Here is a 23351-nt window from a genome sequence, read left to right as displayed (position 1 = left end):
GCTCTGGTAGTTGTTTATCGCCTTTTCTATTTTATTTTATTTTATTACTTTATTTTACTTATGCAGAACGTTCGATGACAAAAGTTTTACATTTTGTGTAGGATAATCCACTGAAGTAGAATATCAGGCAGGCTCAGCACAGCCTAAATGTATGACATTTAATACGGTTCTCTGCTAATTTGGTTAAAATGTGCTCCAATCTTTTTTGGATTACATGAATAAAGTTTAACTTTAAATGGGTCAGAGACCATAAATGTAAATGCATGATCGAGCAAGTCTAATTCTTTAAATGTGCTTTCTGGAAAATGACTGCTGTTGCTAGGCTGCATTTGATCAGTTACCATTCGTTTTAAAATTGAATATTTTAGCCATTCTTGGTGCACTCCCTTTGCCCAGTTACTTCATATTAGCTTTTGTTCAAATGTTAAATGAGATGTTTTTCTTCTGGACTCTTTTCATTTTATGACTGATGAGTAATTATGAAAAATAAGTCATTTTATCCAGCTTAAATTGGCATCCAACCTTTTCATACAAGAACTCTAATAAGCATGTTATTAATTTACCATTTCTCATATTCATGTTGAAGCCACAGACTTTATTATTTTCTGCATTTATTACGGATTGAAGTATGTTATTTTTTATGTGTGTATATTACATATACTGAGGAAGTGAATGTGTTTAATTAGCCTCCAGAGGAAGATCTTGAAGAAACTAGAGCTTGTTCAGTGTCTGAGGTGGAACGTAAAGAAGTTAACAACCAGCAAAGGTAGGATCTCAAATATACTAAATTATATTTGTATCTAATATGTGTTTGTGTGTTGATGTGCTTTGTTTATGCAAACAAATACATACAAACGTTCTATAATCAGTGAAATGTCAAGCAAATCTGTTTAAAACTTGGAAATCCTACTTTATGAAATATACAGAGAATGTGACTTTACTGCATCCACTGAGAATTTCAACCGTCCATGAGTTAACAGACATGATGCACATTACTTGCCATCCTCGCGAAATGATGTGTAAATAATTGCAGTTGCCTTTTCTGTCTTAGCCATATCTAGCTATTGTCTCCCCTACATGGTAATTAGATTTAAAGCTAATATTTGACACTTTTTTTTTTAAAAAAAAAGCAGGGATCTCAAACTCTACAGCTCCCAGAATTCTCGAAGTGCAACAGATGGCCAAAGAATGATGGGGGTTGTAGTTCAGCAACATCTGCGGGCAGGCCCGGACTGGCCATCGAGCATACCGGGCAAATGCCCGGTGGGCCGCGATGGCCGTGGGGCCAAGGCCGGCAGGGGAGATCACAGGATCTCCCCTGCCAGCCCCTGCAGGGCCAGCGCTACCCGAGCGCCGGCCCTGCTGTGTGTCTCCATGGGCCGGTGGGGAGATCAAAGATCTCCCTCACCGGCCCAGAGACACTGACAGGCGGCCGCCGGCAGGAGAGGGAGTGAGGTAGGAAGGCAGGCGAGAGGACCGGCGGAGCTCTAGCCAGCAGCTCCGCCGGGTCCTCTCGCGAGGTCTGAGCGTTGCCGCGGTTACCGCGGCAACGCTCAGATCTCGCGAGAGTGAACTATAGCCTTCAGGCTAAAGTTCACTCTCATCACTGGACCACCAGGGAAGGAAGCTGCACGGCACCCCACCCACCCCCCAGGCAGAACGGATCCCCCTCTCCCCACAGGCAGAACAGACCCCCCCCCCCCCTCCTTCCAGGCTAAAAGGTAAGAAGGGAGGAGGGGGGGTATAATTTTTTTTTTTTTTTATTAATAAAAAATATATATTTAAATGTAAATAAAATATACATTCACACACACAGCACACACAGCACCCAGACACACACACAGCACCCAAACACACACAGCACCCTCAGACACACACACATCACCCTCAGACACACACACAGCACCCTCAGACACACACATCACCCTCAGACACACAGCACCCAAACATACACAGCACACTCAAACACACACAGCGCACTCAAACACACACAGCGCACTCAAACACACACAGCGCACTCAAACACACACAGCGCCCTCAAACACACACAGCACCCTCAGACACACACACAGCACTCAAACATACACAGCGCACTCAAACACACACAGCGCACTCAAACACACACAGCGCACTCATTCACACACAGCGCCCTCAGACACACACAGCACCCTCAGACACACACACAGCACCCAAACATACACAGCACACTCAAACACACACAGCGCACTCAAACACACACAGCACCCTCAGACACACACAGCACCCTCAGACACACACACAGCACCCAAACATACACAGCACACTCAAACACACACAGCACCCTCAGACACACACAGCACCCCCAGACACACACACACACAGCACCCCCAGACACACACACACAGCACCCCCAGACACACACACAGCACCCCCAGACACACACACAGGGCACCCCCAGACACACACAGCACCCCCAGACACACAGCACCCCCAGACACACACAGCACCCTCAGACACACACACAGCACCCTCAGACACACACACAGCACCCTCAGACACACACACAGCACCCTCAGACACACACAGCACCATCAGACACACACAGCACCCTCGCTCACACATATACAGCACACTCCCACACACACACACACATATATATATATATGAGCTCTTTCTAATTTTCTTAGTCTGTTCACTCACTGAGGGTTATTTTATTTATATATATATATATATATATATATATATATATATATATATATATATATATATATATATATATAAATAAATAAAATAACCCTCAGTGAGTGAACAGACTAAGAAAATTAGAAACCTAGAATGTGACGGCACATAAAAACACCCTCACACACAGCACCCCTCTTACATACATACACACACACTGCGCCCCTCACGCATACAATATGTCCAAATATATATATACACACACACTAAAGCACCCCTCACACTGCACCACTACACACATTACGCTCCAGATACACGCTAGATCCCTTACCCTATATGCACTCTTAATCCTCTACACACACACACACACACACACACACACACACAATCTCCTATACACACTCTGGGTCCTTTACACAGTAGATCTCCTACACACACACTACATTCCTTGTCAGCAAACACATACAACATTCTCTAAACACACCCTCTCTACAACCCCTACACACACTACGTCACCTATACACACACACTTCAACCCGTATACACACACTCGCTACATCGCCTATAACACTATGCTCCCTATACACACACTCTCTACAGCCCCTAGCCACACATATTACACCACAAACACAAATGAAATTGACCTATTTACACAATACCACACCACACTCTACACACACGCAATCCCTCAAGCAGGCTCCAAACACATGCACCATACACTTTCCTGGCCCTTTTGTCCTCTGGTATCCCACTTGTGGAGACACCAGAGACAATTTAAAAGCAAACACAGCGCAAGCATGTTATTAAATTTGCTTGCGCTGCGCAGAACAAATTCAGGGCCTTTTTCTAATGCCAGAGCTCTTCAGTGGGGCTCTGCGCATTGAACTAACATGCTCACTTTGAGAGGGGGCGTGCTTGTCATTAGTGATGACAAAACACACCCTCTCTGGCCCCGCCCCCTTCTTAGGGGGCCGCTCTGATTGAAAAATGCCCGGGCCTAATTTTTTTTCCCAGTCCGGCCCTGTCTGCGGGGCAGAGTTTGAGATATCTGATTAAAGGTATTTATATTTGGTGCTTCTGTAGAGTATGGCGTCTTTTGCAATTAGGTTATAATCCTGGCAGCTACGAAGTTTTTATATTACTGGTATCCTACATGTTAGTCAGTGTACTTCTTAATCCCGGGTTTGAGTTCTTTTGCCAGTTTTATTTGCCGAGACAAGTGTAGTCTGTCTGATGTCCTTGTAATCCATGACCCTGGAGAATACAATGACTTATTTCTTGCAATGCCTTCTATGAACTGTTTACCAAACCTGGTTTATTACTAAGAGACAGCTTAACTGTGTACATGCCATTGACTCTGTATAGTCTGTCTTTTTTTGAAATTACTTACATCACAGAGTAGTGGAGAAACAGCTTTCAAACAAGCTATCTTTATCTGTATTTTGAGAGCTGCATTTTTTTCTAAAGTTAACCTATATCAGGTGGCGCTCATTAGAACAAAGTGTATCTGTGCAGTACAGGGACTGGCACAATTTGTAGGTTTGATAGTTAACTTAATATATTTTGACAAACCAAATTATCTAATACCAATACATATGTGACTAATGATTATATAAAATAAAAAAATTAAAAAAAAAACTTTTAAACTACACCATTTGCATACCTCCCATGTGTCACTATTTAGGAAGGATAGTCCCTATTTTAGGCTCCAATCCCTCGCTCACTCTTTTCTATCCTAATGTACCTCTTTTCTAGGAGCCATTTTAACATAGCTCCACAGCAAAAATACTCACAGTGATGTGTGCTTGAACTACAATAAATGTGTTTAGAAATCAGATTGTGTAAATAAAATACATTGTTCTTGTTCAAATTTTAGCAGCATAAATTGTTAATACTGTATAACCATGACTAGTTAAAGCGGTGGAAATTGCAGGGGGTAAAACTACGTTTCCTTAGGCATGACACCTTGCGATATACAGCTGCCTACATCAAGTCCTCACAAATTAGAAGGTTGTTGTAAGCTTGTTTGAACAGAGCTTTCTTCACCTCTAAATACAGTATCTCTGTTCTATAATTAAGTGCTGCAGAAAATATTGGCACTATATAATCGCTAGTAATAATTAGTTAGTATTCTGCAATGCCCCTGGTCATACCCTGACTTACACCCCTAAAATTAGAGTGTCCTCTTTGTCCTTTTAACATTTTGGGGAAGATCTAAAGATTGTATTTTCTTCTGAACGTTGACCATTCATAGAAGGTGTGGGAGATAATGTCAACTTCAAGTAAGTATTAAAATACAATATATTCATTGTGCTGGAGAAATATCAAGCTAATGTGCCCATTAACCCCTTAAGGACCAATCTTCTGGAATAAAAGGGAATCATGACATGTCACACGTCATGTGTCCTTAAGGGGTTAAACAAGCTGCAACCTCTGAAATTCCTTCCTTCTCTAAAAATATGACTGCCAACCTGCAGCTATGCACTGCCACTCCTTATCCCACAATGCATAGCGTAAGACCTCATACTAGGCCATATGGGTTGAGGAAGATGACCAGATAATAGCTGCTAAGTACATCATCTTTAAAATATACTACATATAAAATGCCAGAGTGTGCATGACCAGTGCACACAACTAGCTTATAACACAGAGTAAGTGGTTTGTTGTGTTTTTTTTTTTTGCTAAAGGTATATATATATATATATATATTGTGTTTGTAAGGGAATCTTACTTAAATGGTTCAAATATAAATCCATTCTGGTGCTGTATGAAAATCTTCAGGAATAGCCAAACACTTTCTATAAATGAGTAAGGTGGTATTGATTTGTGATGAAGTGTACTTGGACAGCAGGATGAAATGGATCAGTGTAGTTGTTATAGTCTAAAACGTGTAATGGATAACATGTGCAGTACTAATGCACGCACAATGATTGGCAGAGCGGTTGGTATTATGGGGATGGGTATTTGAGTTACTTGTTACTTTTCAGTTAATATAAAGAGTGAATGGCAATTTTTAATTTTGAAGCCAGTGACAGTAGCGATATCAATGAGTCTAAAGGCTTTTGCTAGTCCGTTTCCTCTTAAAGGAACCCTGTCTAATGTTTTTGATATCTTAGGGAATGGTCTGTCTTTATACAAAAGAACCATGGAAGAAAAAAATGAAACCGTGGCTCTTGGAGGCTGTGCTCTCCCATCAACATTAAACCTTAAGGCAACAACAAAATCAAACGTTTTTAAAATCTTAAAATAATCTTTACGTTATAATATACCATTGATTTTTTTAATTCATGTAGTTTGAAATCTTTGAGGAAATACCTTACCTACCTTTCTTGCTCTCATTTTCTGCCAGACAACTTTACCCACCTTCTGTCAGATTTTCAGTTGTTTGACCCAATGCTCAATATGTTGCAACTGCCTCTGCAACTGTGCATTGCTTTTAAAAAATAATCTGAGCTGTAATGATGAACACATACTGGCATTTCATCCATTCTGCACCACCAACAATCCTGATCTTTAGCCATATCTTCTGCTACAGAACACTGAGATGATTTGGATTGCAAGATATTCCCGTGACATTATGTAATATGTGGTCCTTTTGGCAAGCTAGGGATGGGATCTGTGTTTACTCCCATACATAAGAATGCATTGCTATGATATCAGTGCATTAAAGAATTATTGAAGCTTCCATGAGAGTTTTGCTTATGGTAGCCTTGTCTGAAAACACTACTCCTCTCTTATCTTGTTTGGTAAACAGACCCCCAATAACTAAATTGAATTATTCCATAAGATGTCATTGCCTTCTTTATTCAAAGGAAGAAATGCTCCAGTATTCTCCAATATTGTAAAATAAAGGTCATTTTATTCTCCTGTAATATGCATTATGATTTTATTGGCACTGTCAGAAAAAAGGAAATCAATCTAATGATGAAGTCCAGAAATATAGTTAGTTGTCATTGCAGAAGGCTTACAACCTACAGTTATACAAGTGGTGCAATTACAATACATGGGATAATAAAGTTTGGCACAAAGATAATCACTTGTCCCATGGACATCAGATGTCCTAAATAGATCTGACAAAAAGATACACAAGTACAATTAATTCAGTATGGGTCTTAAAGGTAAATTGATTTAGGCATTTATCACCTCATTCTAGCCATTATTAATTTGATAATCTGAAAAAAAAAATCTATCCTTAGAACTGTTCTAAAGAGTATGTGTTAAAGATCAAGCAACAGGTACCAGGCAAATTATGTGTATAAAGGCACAATTATTATTATTATTATTTTTTGGGGTGCCAACTTATTCAGCAGTGCTTTACAATAATATAATGGTTGTCTGATGACAGATATTAAAGGGACACTATAGTCACCAAAACAACTTTAGCTTAATGAAGTAGTTTTGGTGTATAGATCATGACCTGCAGACTCACTGCCCAATTGCCGGCCATTTAGGAGTTTAAACATTTTGTTTATGCAGCCCTAGTCATGTAATGTTTACACTTCCTTTATTGCACAGTCTGTTTAATTTAGAATTTCTTTTCTCCTGCTCTGTTAATAGCTTGCTAGACCTTGTAGGAGCCTCCTATATGTAATTAAAGTTACATTTACAGAGCAGGAGATAAACACTTTTAAAGAAAGTTACATCAAACATAGAATGTGACGGCAAAAAGGAACCATTCGGCCCATCAGCCCCTGGCCTTATCTTATAGCTAGGATAGCCTTCTGTCTATCCCACGCATGCTTAACCCCTTAAGGACACATGACGTGTCTGACACGTCATGATTCCCTTTTATTCCAGAAGTTTGGTCCTTAAGGGGTTAAAGGACCACTCTAGTGCCAGGAAAACATACTCATTTTCCTGGCACTAGAGTACCCTGAGGGTGCCCCCACCCTCAGGGACCCCCTCCCGCCGGGCTCTGGAGAGAGGAAGGGGTTAAACTTACCTCTTTTTCCAGCGCCGGGCGGGGAGCTTTCCTCCTCCTCTCCATCTTGATCGCGACGTCATCGGCTGAATGCGCATGCGCGGCAGGAGCCGCGCTCGCATTCAGCCGGTCGCATAGGAAAGCATTTACAATGCTTTCCAATGGACGCTTGCGTGCTCTCACTGTGATTTTCACAGTGAGAAGCACGCAAGCGCCTCTAGCGGCTGTCAATGAGACAGCCACTAGAGGATTTGGAGGCTGGATTAACCCTCATTATAAACATAGCAGTTTCTCTGAAACTGCTATGTTTATAAAAAAAAAGGGTTAATCCTAGAGGTACCTGGCACCCAGACCACTTCATTAAGCTGAAGTCGTCTGGGTGCCTAGAGTGGTCCTTTAAACTCCTTCACTGTGTTAACCTCTACCTCTTCAGCTGGAAGGCTATTCCATGCATATAGTATCCTCTCAGTAAAGTAATACTTCCTGATATTATTTTTAAACCTTTGCCCCTCTAATTTAAGACTATGTCCTCTAAATATAGTCTCCTCCTTTACTGCATTGATTGCCTTTACTGTGTTGATTCCCTTAACTGATTTCAGAATCAGACATGCAGAGATTAATATATTATTACATGCTTTATATGTTGTCATGGTGATGGTTTATGCACAATATATGTTAGAATTTGTTTACCGTAAGTGCTTTTTATGCATTGCATGTTACATTTTGTTAGCTACTCTTGTTAGTTTTGGTCTTTGTTTATACCCGAATTGAGTGATGCTCCAACTTGGTAAAAGAAAAAGATGGATTCTGAATTGAAAGTGTTTACAGTAATATGAATTGTAACATAAATGATAGCACACTATGTAGCTGGCCAAAAACAAACAAAGGAGATACATTAGAGTATTGAATGATCGTTGCCTGGAACATTGTGGTTTAATGCTTTTAAGTTCAGCTAGACTGTTAAATATATATATATATATATAATATTTTACTAATGATGAGATAAAAGTAGTAGCAGTAACTTCTAAATCTATTTGTACACTAAAACACTACTATTTTATGATGCAGTGGTTCACCCATGCACAAACACCAGATAAAACCCATAAAAAAATGTTGACATAAAGAAAGTTTTACATTGTTAAAGCACTGCAAGATAACAAAATACATCACTAAAACTATTTCAACATCTTCCAAGTCTGACAGTATTATACAAAATAGGAGCAATGAATAATACAGAGTGTACTGTGTATTGTTTACAAACATCACAATCTGAATCGTAGAGGAACACTATAGTGATAGGAATACAATTGTGTATTCCTATTACTATTGTGACCTGTTAGAAGTTTAAAGGATCACTATAATGTCAGGAAAACAAACTCGCCCCACTCCCATGGTGATGAAGGGTTAAAACCCCTTCAGTTACTTACATTCAGCTCCCGAGTGGAGCAGAATGCGCATGCGCGGCAAGAGCTGCGCGCGCATTCAAACAGTTGTTGTGCCTAATCATTAAATTCATGAAGCACCAATATCCAAAAAGTAATAATCAATCACCTAATAAGGTTGATAACGATATTGGCGGGCACACAACCCACTTCGGAATGAGTATATTGGGCTATAGGAAACAGAAATCACACAGAGACCAAGTTGCAGATAAGAATTCACATCACACTTTATTGTCCACAAAGGGACCCAAGACAAAGTAAGCTTAATTCTCATTAAGTAGTTGCATGCATTCACATCAAAACAGCTTAGTATCTAGATATATCAACTTAAGTATACATCACCATTTAGAGGGGGCTTGGTTACGTCCTCGCTGCACGACCGGGGGAACTCAGACAGTCAGGCTTGGAGGGACCCTCTCTGGGAACAGCAGAGACCAGCAACACGCGTCCGCATTACAGGTGGGTAGTTCTCCAAGTGAGTGCCAAGTTTCCCCGTCTTTTATACCTTTTACCAAGTTTGTCATCTTTCAAGATTTCTTATCAGTGCAGCCCAGCATGTATCTTGTCATGCACGTTAGGTAGTCAGTACGGTTGATCAGGCCGGTCATGACCCCCAAGGCCCATGCCAGACACATGCGGTATCTTATCTATCTATGTCCCTACTCTTATCTTTCTAGCACCAAGTCCCTCTCTTACGCACAAGGGCCTTTTTGGATATTGGCCAGACACGCTATGGAATATTCTATGCAATGTCAGCGCAACACAGTTTCAGTATTTTATGCAATGTCAGCTTAGTTGAATTTCTTAGTGCGACACAGTTACAGACAAGTGCCATCTTAACTATCTATAATAGATTAATTTGCTCATTAGTGATCAATCAATCATACTTAATTAGTCAATTGGAATTTTATCACAACAGTCCATAGGAAAGCATTTCTCAATGCTTTCCTATGGGCATTCTGCACGCTGGATGCAAATTTCGCATTCAGCGTCGCAGAAGCGCCTCTAGCGGCTGTCAGGAAGACAGCCACTAGAGCAGGGATATGCAACCTTTGGCACTCCAGATGTTGTAAACTACATCCCCCATATTGCTCTTACACCGATAATGCTGATAAAGCATCATGGGAAGTGTAGTCCAAAACATCTGGAGTGCCGAAGGTTGTCTATACCTGCACTAGAGGTTGGATTAACCCTGCAATGTAAACATAGCAGTTTCTCTGAAACTGCTATGTTTACATCTGAAGGGTTAAAATCTGGGGGACCTGGCACCCAGACCAATTCATTGAGTTGAAGTGGTCTGGGTGACTATAGTGTCCCTTTAACCCCTTAAGGACACATGACATGTCTGACACGTCATGATTCCCTTTTATTCCAGAAGTTTGGTCCTTAAGGGGTTAAGTGTCTCACCGCCCACCCGGTTAAGCAGTATTACTTACCATTTCTCCATGCTGCTGTCCCACTGACTTAGCTGTGATCATCAAGACTGATGATCTTAGCCAATCAAATGCTTTCAAAAGCATTGGGAGGCTAGTGTGCATGTGCGGCAAAACACCACGCTGCACCAATCAGATGGTCTCTACCAGATCACCTGATATAAATAGCCACATTTTACTCAAATATTTCAGAGGAAGCACTTCTAGTGGCTGTCCGAGTGAAACTGGAATTTTACCCTTTTACAAGTATTTTAATCCTACTTCAAACTGATACATAATGCATTTCACCATTTTTTTAAAAAAAATCTATTTGTTTTGTTTTTGGTGATTTATTTTATTATATTCCTAAATGTAGATGTATACACTAAAATGAGAATTATCAGGACTTCGTTTATAAATGTGTTTTGTTTTTTCAAAATATCTGAATGGCAAACATAGCTGACATACAGTTTGGCTATTTTGGATTCAAATTTGAAATTCTACAAAGTATAGAAAATGAATGGAGGTCAATGATATGTGGTATTTCAAATCTTGTGTGGTTCAGGGAGTAGGACTTTTGGAATGTTGCAAAAATACAAACAAATTAAGCATCTGACTTACAATTTCAGTCTTTAGACATTACTGAATGAGGAACAGAACCATAAGATTCAAAAAACTATTTATTGACTGGGTCCAAAACAAATAGGTATCCCAAGATACAAACAACAAACTAAAATAATCTTGGAAATAATGCCACAATAATAATACAAAAAATGTACACAATGTATCACAGTTACACATACCTAAATGTTAAATCACTACAAAAAGCAAAGATTCTAACCTAGATACAAAATCGAGTAGATACTCAAAAAAGCAGCCCAACAACTTATTCTTACCAGAAAATAAAAAATGCCAAAAGTAGAGAGAAGAGGGAGAAAAATACAAGCCACCTCCCAACGTTTCTGCAAAATTGCCTTTGTCAAGGGAGCCTGATAACCAAGAGAAAGAAACCCCTTTATATATACGCAATAATATACAAAGAATGAGTAGCACCTGTGTGTACTGGGTGGTCACCCACACTTATTGAGATCCTCCCAACCATAGTCACAGGGTTATGGTTACATGGTTACTATTTCAGTCTTACCTTGTTAGGGACCAGGAACCAGACAGAGACAGAACAGATGCAAAAACACTTTTTATTAATAAATAGAAAATAAAGTAATAACCAAAAGGAAAGTCCAGGAGGCAAGCAGGGGTCAGGCACCAAAGCGGGTAGTCAGACGAGCCAGGATCAGGAGAACAGAGAGTAGCGAAGTCAGGAACAAGGCCAGAGTCAGGAACCAGGAACACACAGTAACAAGGAGACTTCTGGGGAACAGGAAACCACGCAAAGGCAAGGAGGTACTGAGATTTGCTGCCTAAATAGGCTGCACTGATTAGCAGCAGGACTGATTACTACTATCAGGTGAGTAAACGTGGCAACGTACTGAAGGAGCTGATCGTTAATATCAGCTAAAACTCAGACACAGAAAAAGGAAGGGTTGCTGTTTAAAACAGCAAAGAAACCCCGACATACCTGCAATAATAATTCAATTATTTCATATTGTATACTCTTTATGATTTTCCATATGGGAAAATAACATCGATAATGTGGTTATTATCTTTTTTAATATTATCTTCTTTAAAGTCGATGGTCCAAATTTGGTCCTTATAAAGCAGTAGTTAGATGTAGTTATTAGTGATGCCTTGACAGTTTATAAAGGGCATCACTTCAGTCTTGGCTCAAATGATTAGTGTACAGTGATTTTGGGTTTTTAATTCTATCCTATTAATCCTATCAATGATGTTTAATTTCTTATCCATTTAAAAAAAAATTACAGCAAGGTGTGTAAAATAATTAATTTATCAAGCACAGCATGTCTTATGAAGGTTGTAATAGCTTAGTGCAAAGAATCACAGAATTCTTGCATGAGGGTTTGAGACCATATTGGCTCTTTACTGCCTTTAGTTGTATATGCTATAAATATGAGAAAACTTTACAAAATTTTATGGTATGGAACTGTACTTAAACTATATTTGCACTAAACACTGCGATGTGAATTATAAAGGCAATTGTTTACACTCTCTTTAGTAAAATTTAGTAAAAAGAGCTCCTAACCCAGTTGGCCACAATAAAACATGGAAATCTCGAATGCAGTCTACTAGAGACATACAAACCACATGTATAGCAATGTGTGTTTGTATTAAATTAGTTTCCATCAGAGTAAAGAAAGTATGGAACCTTCATATCTCAGATGAGGAGGATGACTATAATGGGATATAATGTATATTGGTTGTCTCTTTCAAATTTTCTTCAACCAAGCTATCCCTTTCTTGTACATGCCACGCCTAAAAGCACATTATTAAAGTCTTAGTTCCCTTAAAAGGAAAGTATTTTCTAAAAACAATAAGGGTGCAGGTTGTCGTGTATACAGTTAATGCCAAGCTAACACAAAAATAAAAAAATAGAAATGCCAATTTTATACCCAGATTGCAATTCAGCGAGGAGCATTAAATCAGTTTAACAAAACTGATCCTTTATTAACTGTTGACAATGTGGTTAGGGGTTAATCATTTTAAGTAGTCTGCTCAATTGTCATTCAATAAATCATGATTTTGTTGTATATGTGGAGAATATGACATGTAGATATTAAAAATCTAGAAATGATTTCACTATCATCTTCCAGAAAACCGTGCTGCATACTTATTAAAATGGATGAGTTTTTACTTATTTTTTTTTTTACTTGTTGGAAAAATATTTATTATGATTGGATAAACTGTTATAGGTTTTCAGGTTTTGCAGGTTTGGTTGTTAATTTCAAACTGTTATTTTTAATGCTATATTACCTGATGTCGGAGGATTGTGGAATTTTTTTCTGCTTTAAATTTTATTCCTATCTGCTTTATAGATTGTATGTCAGAATAATTGGAATGCATTAGATGAGCTGAGTTCCTGTCCGAGGTCATACAAAATGAAGCCTATCATTCCCTCTGAGCTAGAAGTCTAATTTTAATATGCAAAATGTTCCACCAGCAAAACAAATATATTACTCTAGTGTTAACATTATGTCTTCGGGTAATTTAAACTTTTAGCATTTAGCATCTTAAAACATGGTACAGTGGCTTCACCATATGCACTCTTTTAGGCTTAATTATCCCAAAAAATAAGGAAACACACACAATAATTCCTTCACTCAAACTCCCATTACTCTTGGGCAGCAGCAATGGCTACAGTATTCATCAGCCAAAATACATAGAACACTCTCCCACACAAAAAAAAGCAGTAACCCGCACACTATTCCAATTATATTATCACTCCAATGGGCATTAATGTGTAAGCTCATCTGCCAAGTCAGGGAAAAAAATAATTAAGGTTGTAGCTTTCTTTTAGGGTTTATTAATTAAATTGTTTTGATTAATGTAAATCATAATTTGGAAGAAGTTAAAGAATAGTGATAATAATAAAGTGATGTACAAACCAACTGTTGTCCTGGGAAGGATTATCTATTATATAGAACAAATACGGAGTGTGAGAACAGGAACAGGTAACGCATGCCAACACAGAGCTGAGATTTAATTTGTTCCTAAGTAGGAATGTTCTCAAGTGAAGCGCACAAATAGTTTAATAGTATAACATTGATATTTGTGTTTCTAACATAATGAAACACATACATACAATAAAAAATAATTGAAATTATACATTGTGAAAATATACCATACTCTCGTGAACTATCTGCGTGTATAGTGATGTCTCACGTTTCTCCTTTAGAAAGTCTGCGTTTACAAGTTTTATTTTTCCCATTCAATTTTTATTGAGGTGTTTTGCCAATTGGAGACAAGATTGAGTGTCAATATTTAAAGAGAAAAGAAAAAATAATCATTTGCCTTGTTATATTGCAGTAAAGTTCATCACAAAATCTATTAGCAAAGAGTCAATACAAAATATAAATACCGTCAGAAACAACATAAACATCTTTCATAAAAATTCCCTGCATATCTACAAAAAGTGTGATTAAATTAAAATGAGGTATTCTAGCCCCTTTCATTGAAGCAAATGCAAGGCAGATATTGTTTTAACATATCTTAGCACGTATGAGACATATGAGTTTATACCCTACATAACAATCTGTGGTGAGCTCAAAACTAAATGTGAAAGTGCTAGGAAAAATAACTGAAACAATGCCACACAGAATACATATTTTGGGCACTGTAATATATTACTTTTCACCTTGCAGCCTATGGGATGAGAAAGAGGAAATGCCACTCAACAGGGTTGGGTCTGGGTGGACACCACATTAAAAAATATATATATATTTTATATGCCTTAAGAGTGCTGCTCGGTGATGCATTATGACATCATGTGTATGTAAATTACATGCTATTATATAAATTACAACTATTTTTATTTCATTTTTAGTGCCACATAAGCGAGCAATAAGCTGCCCTCCACTGCATCACTGAAAGGGCTATTATTGTATTGCATAGCTTGCCTAGGTAGGCCTTATGCCTTGTCTCACTAAGTGTAGCACTAAGCCCTTGTAATTTCAACGCCATTAGTCATTATCAAATGATATTGCAGTTTATATGGTTTCCTATAGAGCATTCAAGCTCTGGACAGAAAAATAAACCATCTGGAATTTCAGTAGAGGTACATCAGTTCGTGTATAGTGACTTTTGCTAAAAAAAACGCCAAAATAGAGCCTACCAGGCATTAGTAAGTTGAGTGATAACTGTTACTCTGACCAGTTAAGTGTCATAGTATAATCATGTTCACTTGTAGAATGTAACCATATTATTGCAGATAAATGTAGCCTCAAATGAGAAGTTATGCTCTGGCCTACTATATGTTTTGCTGTAATATACTATACTCCATGTTTACAGCTCTGTAAGGGATTCATAATAAACAATCAAACTAGATTTACTGATCATTCCAATATGTAAAGAACGTTGAACATCTAGTGCATAGAGCCCATATTAGCCCTGTATACAATCAGCTGAGCTGGTAACAACTGTCTTACCACTAATTAATGCACTATAAATGTTGAATGCCATTCAGTCCATATTTACCATCTATAAGCAATAGCCAACCAGTAAGGACTATCTCTCTTAAAATTAATAGACCTCGAACATCTAATGCCTTTAGGTTGTTATTTCTTTCTTTATGGGCAGATCTGAAGTAGAGAAAATGATAAAACTCTGTGTAATGTAGCATTTTAACAAGATGGCAAGATTAAGTGTTTGTATAGCAAATGCAGACAATAAATAGGGCACTTGGAATCAAGGTACCTTCTAGTAAACTTGACAAACTGTCCAACCAAATAATGGGAAAAAAAATGAACTAGAAATAGTTTTGGCCTTTACCTGGGTTCTCTGCACCCTAATTAATGCCATAGGGTGTATTCAATCATGGAAGAACGAAATATGTGTATATATAAATAACTTTGCAGATGGAAGAGATAAAGAACTGTATGCTCCAAAAGCTTATCGAGTTCGTCATCATTCTCTAGGGGGTGTGGGACATGGAATGACTTTGAGACAATGTTCCCGAAAACATGCTGAGATTTTAAGCCACATAGTCTATTCCCTTTAGTTCCACCTACCAGATTCAAAGGTATTTATAGTGTTGGATAAAACATAAAATGTGATTGTTTGGATGAAAGCATTCTAAAGCTACAGATCTAATGCCAGATTTAGTATTCAGTAATTAGATGCACCGTTAGAACTGAAACAGAAAGGCAAAAATGTATTTTTTTTTTTTCTAATCGCACATTTGTTTCAAGTTTGCTGCCAAAACACTACATGTATTCATTCATATGTGCTAATTTAGCCTCAGGAATATTGTTGATTTCTGAATAAATAGATTCCTTGAACAGTTGGTTAAGGGCATTTTTAATGAAGTCAAGCATACTGGAAAATGTTGGAATGCCGGACAAGACATTTCAATTTCTTGTGAAGGGAAAACAAATCTGATTTCTCAATTATCTTAAAAAACAACAACAACAAAAAACACATACAATGCTAGCAAGGGTTTCTGTACACTTTATAATAAACCACAAGATCGAACATCACAGATTTATGTTAAGGTTTAGGGTTTGAACAAGGATTCCTTTGATCTTAGGGTTGGCAGGAAAGTGACCGTCACTGAAATAGAACAGCACTTTACTATACATTTCAACGTATATTATGTAGAGCCTTGAAGAGGATCGGTTCTAAAAACAGAATGGCAAAGCCACAACTGGACAGTGTAGATGGTTGGAAAAAAGTTGCCTGGACTGATGTACATGTACTCCTCACTTACCGATCGGGTTCCAATCCTACGACCCGGTCGTAGAATGAATTTGTCGGTAAGTGAGGAGTTAAGGGATTCCCTGCTGTTGTGCACTTGTCTATATTCGGGGAAATTTCCCCAAACATAGACAAACTCACCAGAGCAGGGAATCCCTATAATCTGTGTTCGGGCAAATTTAAGATAAGAGGAATTCCCTGCTCTGGTGCACGTCTGTGTTCAGGGACATTTCCCTGATCATAGACAAACGGAGCAGATCAGGGAATCCCTCTAAATCCCACAACGGCTCACACTTACCACCCCTCGAGAGATACCTCGATCACCTGTATATCAATTCATGTTGCAACATGTAGATAGGTGGGTTAGAATTTGGTGTAAAAAGCATGGATCCATCTATCTTGACTTTTGTCAGCATTCAACAAGATAACTATTTAGATAAAATACATTAATATTTCAAGTGACAGCATTATGTTTTTTTTTGTCTTTTTTGCATTTCCCACTCCCAGTCAGACAGACAGCAGCAAGAAGTAGGTTCAATATTGAATCTATTGGACATCCGGCATCATCATGTCATCATCATTAAGTATGCTAATGCCAGATGTGCAACCAGTGCTTCTATATGAGAAGCATTTGATTCAGTGTGTGCCTCATAGAGTAATTGGATTGGTAAGTTGTGGTGACTGCCACACATGGGTTATGTGTATTTTAAATGCTTCTCTATGAGAAGCATCTGACTGGACAAAAGTCAAAAATCTTGAGAACATCAGAGTAAGAAGATCGGGCTGCAAAGTGTGCGGTCTTGGCTCTGAATTTCAAGTAAATGTAAAGGAGCATTCTAAGCTCTAGAACCCCTACAGCTTAATGTAGTGTTTCTGGTTTTAAGAGAGAGCCCCTGCAGTCTCAGCTATGTAAACACTACCTTTTCAGTGGCTTTTCCTCAGACATACTTTAGAGGCGCTGGGCTGCTCCTTAAAGAAATGTATTGAGCTAATACAGCTCTATGAGGATATACTAATTAGTACAGCACAATGATTGCCGTGTGTGCATCAGGGGTAGAGCTGGGCTGCAGCAACACTGGAGTGACAAGGGCCAAAAGGTAAGGAAAACTTATTTAATTACTGTTTTACTGTTTTTTGGGGGGCAAGGGTAATGATAATAATAACAAAGTATACCAAAATTATAGAGGAATACAAATCATTAGTACAAGTAATATATTTTTTTAATTAAACGTGAACGTGAACATTTCTTTTTTTCTTTTTTTTTTTTTTTTTACCTGTTCAGTTTTCAAAGTACAGGATATCCAAAAAGTACACCAGTTTGTACCATGCTGTTAGACTGTACGCCAATACAAGCTGTAAACAAGAGAGGGAACACTCCTCTGCAATCAACTTATTCTGTTCAATCAAAAAGTGTTTCATCGTCTTCTGAAGATAAGATGGTCATACCTGCAGATAATAAAAAAGGTAGCAATTATACAATAATTACATAAAAAATAATATATTTATAGTTTTAAAGGGGTGCAAGCTGCAATACTCACGTTAGTATTTATTAGAATGAAAAAAAAGAGAAGGTGTCTCAAATAGAGCTCTTTTGACTACTGATGTAATGTATTACATAGTGGAGGAAGTGCTAGGGATGGAGAGTATTTTGTTTGGTAACCTCTTAGGAAGACTATGTAACCTCTTAGGAAATCTGTCAAGTAGAACATAATATGAAAATGCATTGCTACTCAAATAGAACAGGAATATTTGCATTCATATCTGCAACCTTTAAATGAACATGCTAATTAGTATTTTGGTTAAGGAATACTTTGGTTGCCACAACTATTTATACCTTTTCGAGTTTTGATAGAGTTCTGATTAAATAACAATTTTATTTATACTTTACATACGGTATAATATTTTACACCCAGCAAATTCTGTTATCGTAAAACCTATTTAACTTTTTTTTTTTTTTTTACTTTGTGTTTAATGTAGTCCTTATTGGGTGAAATAAATTAACCACAGGAAATAGACATTAATTTAGAAAAGTGAGCCATTTAAACAATTACAGACCATTTTTATATACTGTTATTAGGGCAATTAAATGTGCACTGATGCAAAATGCTCCCACTGTCGTCTCTCTATTTGACAGTAAGTGTTGCAAAACACTGCTAATATTCTGAAAGCCAGGAAAAAAAATCCTCTCTGAATGTTTTATCTAAGGTGTGAAAGTTTAACATATTAATTATTATGCCGGTTTACAAAATCAGGTTGCATATGTAAGTGTTATTTTTATTTAGTACAATACTTGTGGGTAGACCATATCGCTACCTTAGAGAAAGCACCAAGGACATTAGTGAAGCACAGCAATTAAGCAGTTGACAGCTATGTATAAACTTTTAATGCGTTCAATACCCATCATCTTCTTATAGCATCACTGCTGGAGGACAGCAAATCGATGAAATACAAAACCTCTAACGACAACCAGAGACTGGAATCAGCTTCAATTGTGAACCTGACTACGGTAAAAATATTGAACCACTTTTTATTGTATGCCTTGCAAATACTTGTTTTTACATCTGTGTGGCTGTCTGACAAATATATACAATACTGCCTTGATAAGTAGATACTATACATTAGTGTATTTGAAAAAAAAAATAAAAATAAAATAATTATATATATATATATATTTTTTTTTTTTCCCCTGAATACACTGATGTACAGTATCTACATATCAAGCCACTCTAAAGCCTGTTTTTCTTTACATAATAATGTGTGTATAGGTATACAAATAAGTACAAGCTAGGTAATCACTATTTTTATTTTCTCTGCAAGTTCATGTATATTCCCTTAGCAATATCCCCTTGTTTTCTGACATTCTAACTCTGTGATCAGATGTTTTTAGTTAGAAGAACTTCTTAAATAACATTATAGAAGACATGTAAATAATAATGTTAAAGGGACACTATAGTCACCAGAACAACTACAGCTTAATGTTGTTATTATGATGAGTATAATAGTTCCCTTCAGGCATTTTTATGAAAACACTGCCTTTTCACAGAAAAGGCAGTGTTTACATTGCCCCTAGGGACACCTGCAAGTGGCCACTCCTCAGATGGCTACTGGAGGGGCTTCCTGGCTCAGTGCTGCACAGTAAGCAGCCCTGCCATTCAGCGTCCCCACGCTCTGCATGGGGATGCTGAATTTGACACCATAGTAATCTAATAATATTAAGACTACCCCTATGTATTGAACTTTGGGGAATATTGACTAAGCGCTGACACTTTACCATTGCAAAAATTAGTTTTGTAAGGATTGGGGAATTTCCTTTTATCTGTTAAGCGGCTATTTATTAATTAATTTTATGTATTTATATTTGAAATGTTAATATTGTTTCGCTTTTTTGTTTTATATCCTTATTTTTGTCTGATGTTTATTTTCTCATTTGTATCGGAATTCCAGTGAATTGGTAGTTTTTCTTAAAGTTTCTATCAATTGTGAAAATGAATGTCAAAAGTGACATTGCTACCAAATTTCACTTTAAGTGTCATAGAGCAAATTGAAATACTGCTTCATCCCTCAGTTGTATGTATGAACCTTTTTTTGCACTTAGTAAATTACTGCTCCAGTGTTTATGTTCTATTTTATACATTCACGTGGAATATATAAACCACCATCATCCGCACCATTTGGCAAGCCCTGCACAGAACCATTTTTATCAAAGGTTAAAGCTTGTTGGCTTGGCTAGATTGTTAGATAAACTGCATGTTCAACTAGCTAAATTATTGAAACTAGATGTCCTACTATCAAGCATCAAACACATATTTACCTTGCTGTCTCATATTAAAAGCAAAAATGTCATCCTTTATGCTGACAGTTGAATTTGATAGTTTGATAAATAATTTGTATGAAATGAACAGTTCAGACGTCGACATGTTTGTTGAAGTAACAAGCCAGCCTAGGCAGATACATTTATACATGTTTTTTTATGTGTGTCTTCTATTGATGTTTAGCATGTTACACCAATATTTCTTCAAATATTAATCAAAATTGCAAATGATTAAGCAATGATTTATTTATGCTACCTCAGGAGTTTGAGAACATTGCTCTTAGGGAAAGGAACGCACTGTCGGAATACCATGGATTTAAGGGATTTTTCACTTTGGGTGTTGACCCAAATGAAGTAAAGGCTGACCTCCGACCATTATATTCCTATGAGCAGTATGAAGAAGGTAACAAGACCATCTCTGCAGGTAAATACTTTTCTTACTCAAATGTCACGAGTATTTAGTGTATTCTAAACAAACTGTTTGCAGTGTTTTAATATTTTTGAATGCACATCCATTTAGAGAGAGTTCAGAGAAGGGCTACTAAACTGGTTCATGGATTGCAGGATAAAACTTACAAGGAAAGGTTAAAGGATCTCAACATGTATAGCTTGGAGGAAAGACGAGACAGGGGGGATGTGATAGAAACATTTAAATACATAAAGGGAATCAACACAGTAAAGGAGGAGACTATATTTAAAGGAAGAAAAACTACCACAACAAGAGGACATAGTCTTCAATTAGAGGGGCAAAGGTTTAAAAATAATATCAGGCAGTATTACTTTACTGAGAGGGTAGTGGATGCATGGAATAGCCTTTCAGCTGAAGTGGTAGAGGTTAACACAGTAAAGGAGGAGACTATATTTAAAAGAAGAAAAACTACCACAACAAGAGGACATGGTCTTAAATTACAGGGGCAAACATTTAAAAATAATATCAGGAAGTATTACTTCACTGAGAGGGTAGTGGATGCATGGAATAGCCTTCCAGCTGAAGTGGTAGAGGTTAACACAGTGAAGGAGTTTAAGCATGTGTGGGATAGGCATAAGGCTATCCTAACTATAAGATAAGGCCAGGGACTAATTAAAAGTATTTAGAAAATTGGGCAGACTAGATGGGCCGAATGGTTCTTATCTGCCGTCACATTCTATGTTTCTATGTAATATTGATTTAGAAAATATATTTTGGTTTAAATTACATTGATTATTTATGATTTTTATCCTGTAATTGTACATTTTCAAAACAATTTAAAAGTAACCAACACAATTACTTCAAGCACTATCTTAAGGTCATAATCTTTAAATATATTCCACTGATGAAACCAGAGGATGCCATTTTTGTTATTATTTTTGTGCTTTCATATCTTTTCACTGCATGAATATTTTTTTTGTTTGGTTTTTCTTAAAAATAGCTAAAAGTGTACATTCCAGTATCACTTTTTTTTTTTATTTTTGTTAAATTACACCAAGCAAGCGAAGGGTCATTCAGAACTAAGAAACTCATATTCTTAAGTATGTTTGCTTCAATCTTTCTGGAGATGCCACTAAAATGACCCTATTAGTCTTGTGTGTAGCCTTGTAGTGCCAAGTGAATCTTGGCCATTGTCGGTGAGTTACATACAGTTTAATAGGCATATCCATAAAATTGTTTTGCAACTGGGAAAAAAAAGTTCCAAATATCAGTACCGACACAAGATTAGAAGCAAGTTGAGCTGAAAAAAAAAAATCATGTTTGATTTCTTTTGTTATTTGGTTAGTACACTTTTTACTGAGATGAGCTATAACATATTGTTCCAAATATATACTGAGCACAAAATGATACCTCAGCAAATAAGCACATTCTGTAGACGCATCCAGTAAAGATTAAGTTTTTCAGAACTGCTCTTTCTTTCATTTATCTCTATTTTTCCGCCACATAAATGGTTTACTCAATAAAAACTAGCTTTCCTGTACTTTTTTTTTATGGCCATTTTAAGGTAAAACACAAAATATTATGGTGTGCCATTCTTTTTTTTATTTCTTCCATCTATTGTGTACTTATGCTAAGTCATTTTTCATACCTACACATTTTTTTTTATAGGTACAATACACAAGATGGTAAATCAATCATCTGTGCAGATATGGAGTATAAACTGGTAAACTAAACTTGTACCTTCCAAACTCATGCAATAATAAAAAATAAAAAAAATTGGAAAATTGGATTTTCCTTCCCCCTCTCCCCCCCCCCCTTTTCTTTCTGCCTAGAGCTAAGATATATGTGGTAATTAGGCCTCAATCAAGCAGCGTGGGACAGAGCTCATTCAAAGTAGCAAACAGAAAACCGTTCTTGCTGCAAGATAAATAAATAAAGAATACCAGGAAGTCTCTTTCCTGATACAGTAGAAATATTATAATGAGTGCTTTATGAGCACTGTTATACCAATTACCCAGCTTGTTCCCGTGTACTTTGAATGCCAGACTTTTAGTTCACTTATTATCCGCGCATAAAACTGAAAGCATTGCCTCATACAAATTTAATTGTAATGTAACTTTAACATTTAGTATATTAATCTTAATGTGAATCCAACGTCTAGTTTCTAAATCATATATTTGCACAGTGTCACATGAGAGCTCTGGTATTTTTATTCTGTTATGGAATTATTTAATTGTGCATGCGTAATCTACTCCACCAGTGTCCGATGATATGCCTCTTGTTTAATAAGGCAGTTAAACTATAGTAACATAAACTCTGGAACATGTACACCATAGCATACGTTAGATAATGGATTTCAGTACGAAATGTATAT

At 37.2% G+C, this 23351-nt stretch overlaps 1 protein-coding gene across 2 annotated transcripts in view; it reads left to right on the top strand.

The window, feature by feature from the left end:
• ZBBX (zinc finger B-box domain containing) overlaps positions 1-23351 on the top strand; it is a 156021-nt gene that overhangs the window by 89315 nt on the left and 43355 nt on the right. For both annotated transcript variants that reach the window (XM_063441033.1, XM_063441032.1), the window contains exons 13-16: positions 687-766; positions 18040-18221; positions 19172-19263; positions 20830-20992. In XM_063441033.1, coding sequence (XP_063297103.1) covers positions 687-766; positions 18040-18221; positions 19172-19263; positions 20830-20992 — 517 coding nt within the window. The remainder of the gene's footprint in view (positions 1-686; positions 767-18039; positions 18222-19171; positions 19264-20829; positions 20993-23351) is intronic.

The sequence above is a fragment of the Pelobates fuscus genome, chromosome 2, assembly GCF_036172605.1.
Source record: "Pelobates fuscus isolate aPelFus1 chromosome 2, aPelFus1.pri, whole genome shotgun sequence".
In the NCBI taxonomy this organism is placed as follows: domain Eukaryota; kingdom Metazoa; phylum Chordata; class Amphibia; order Anura; family Pelobatidae; genus Pelobates; species Pelobates fuscus.
This window is presented reverse-complemented; position numbering and strand designations above follow the sequence as displayed.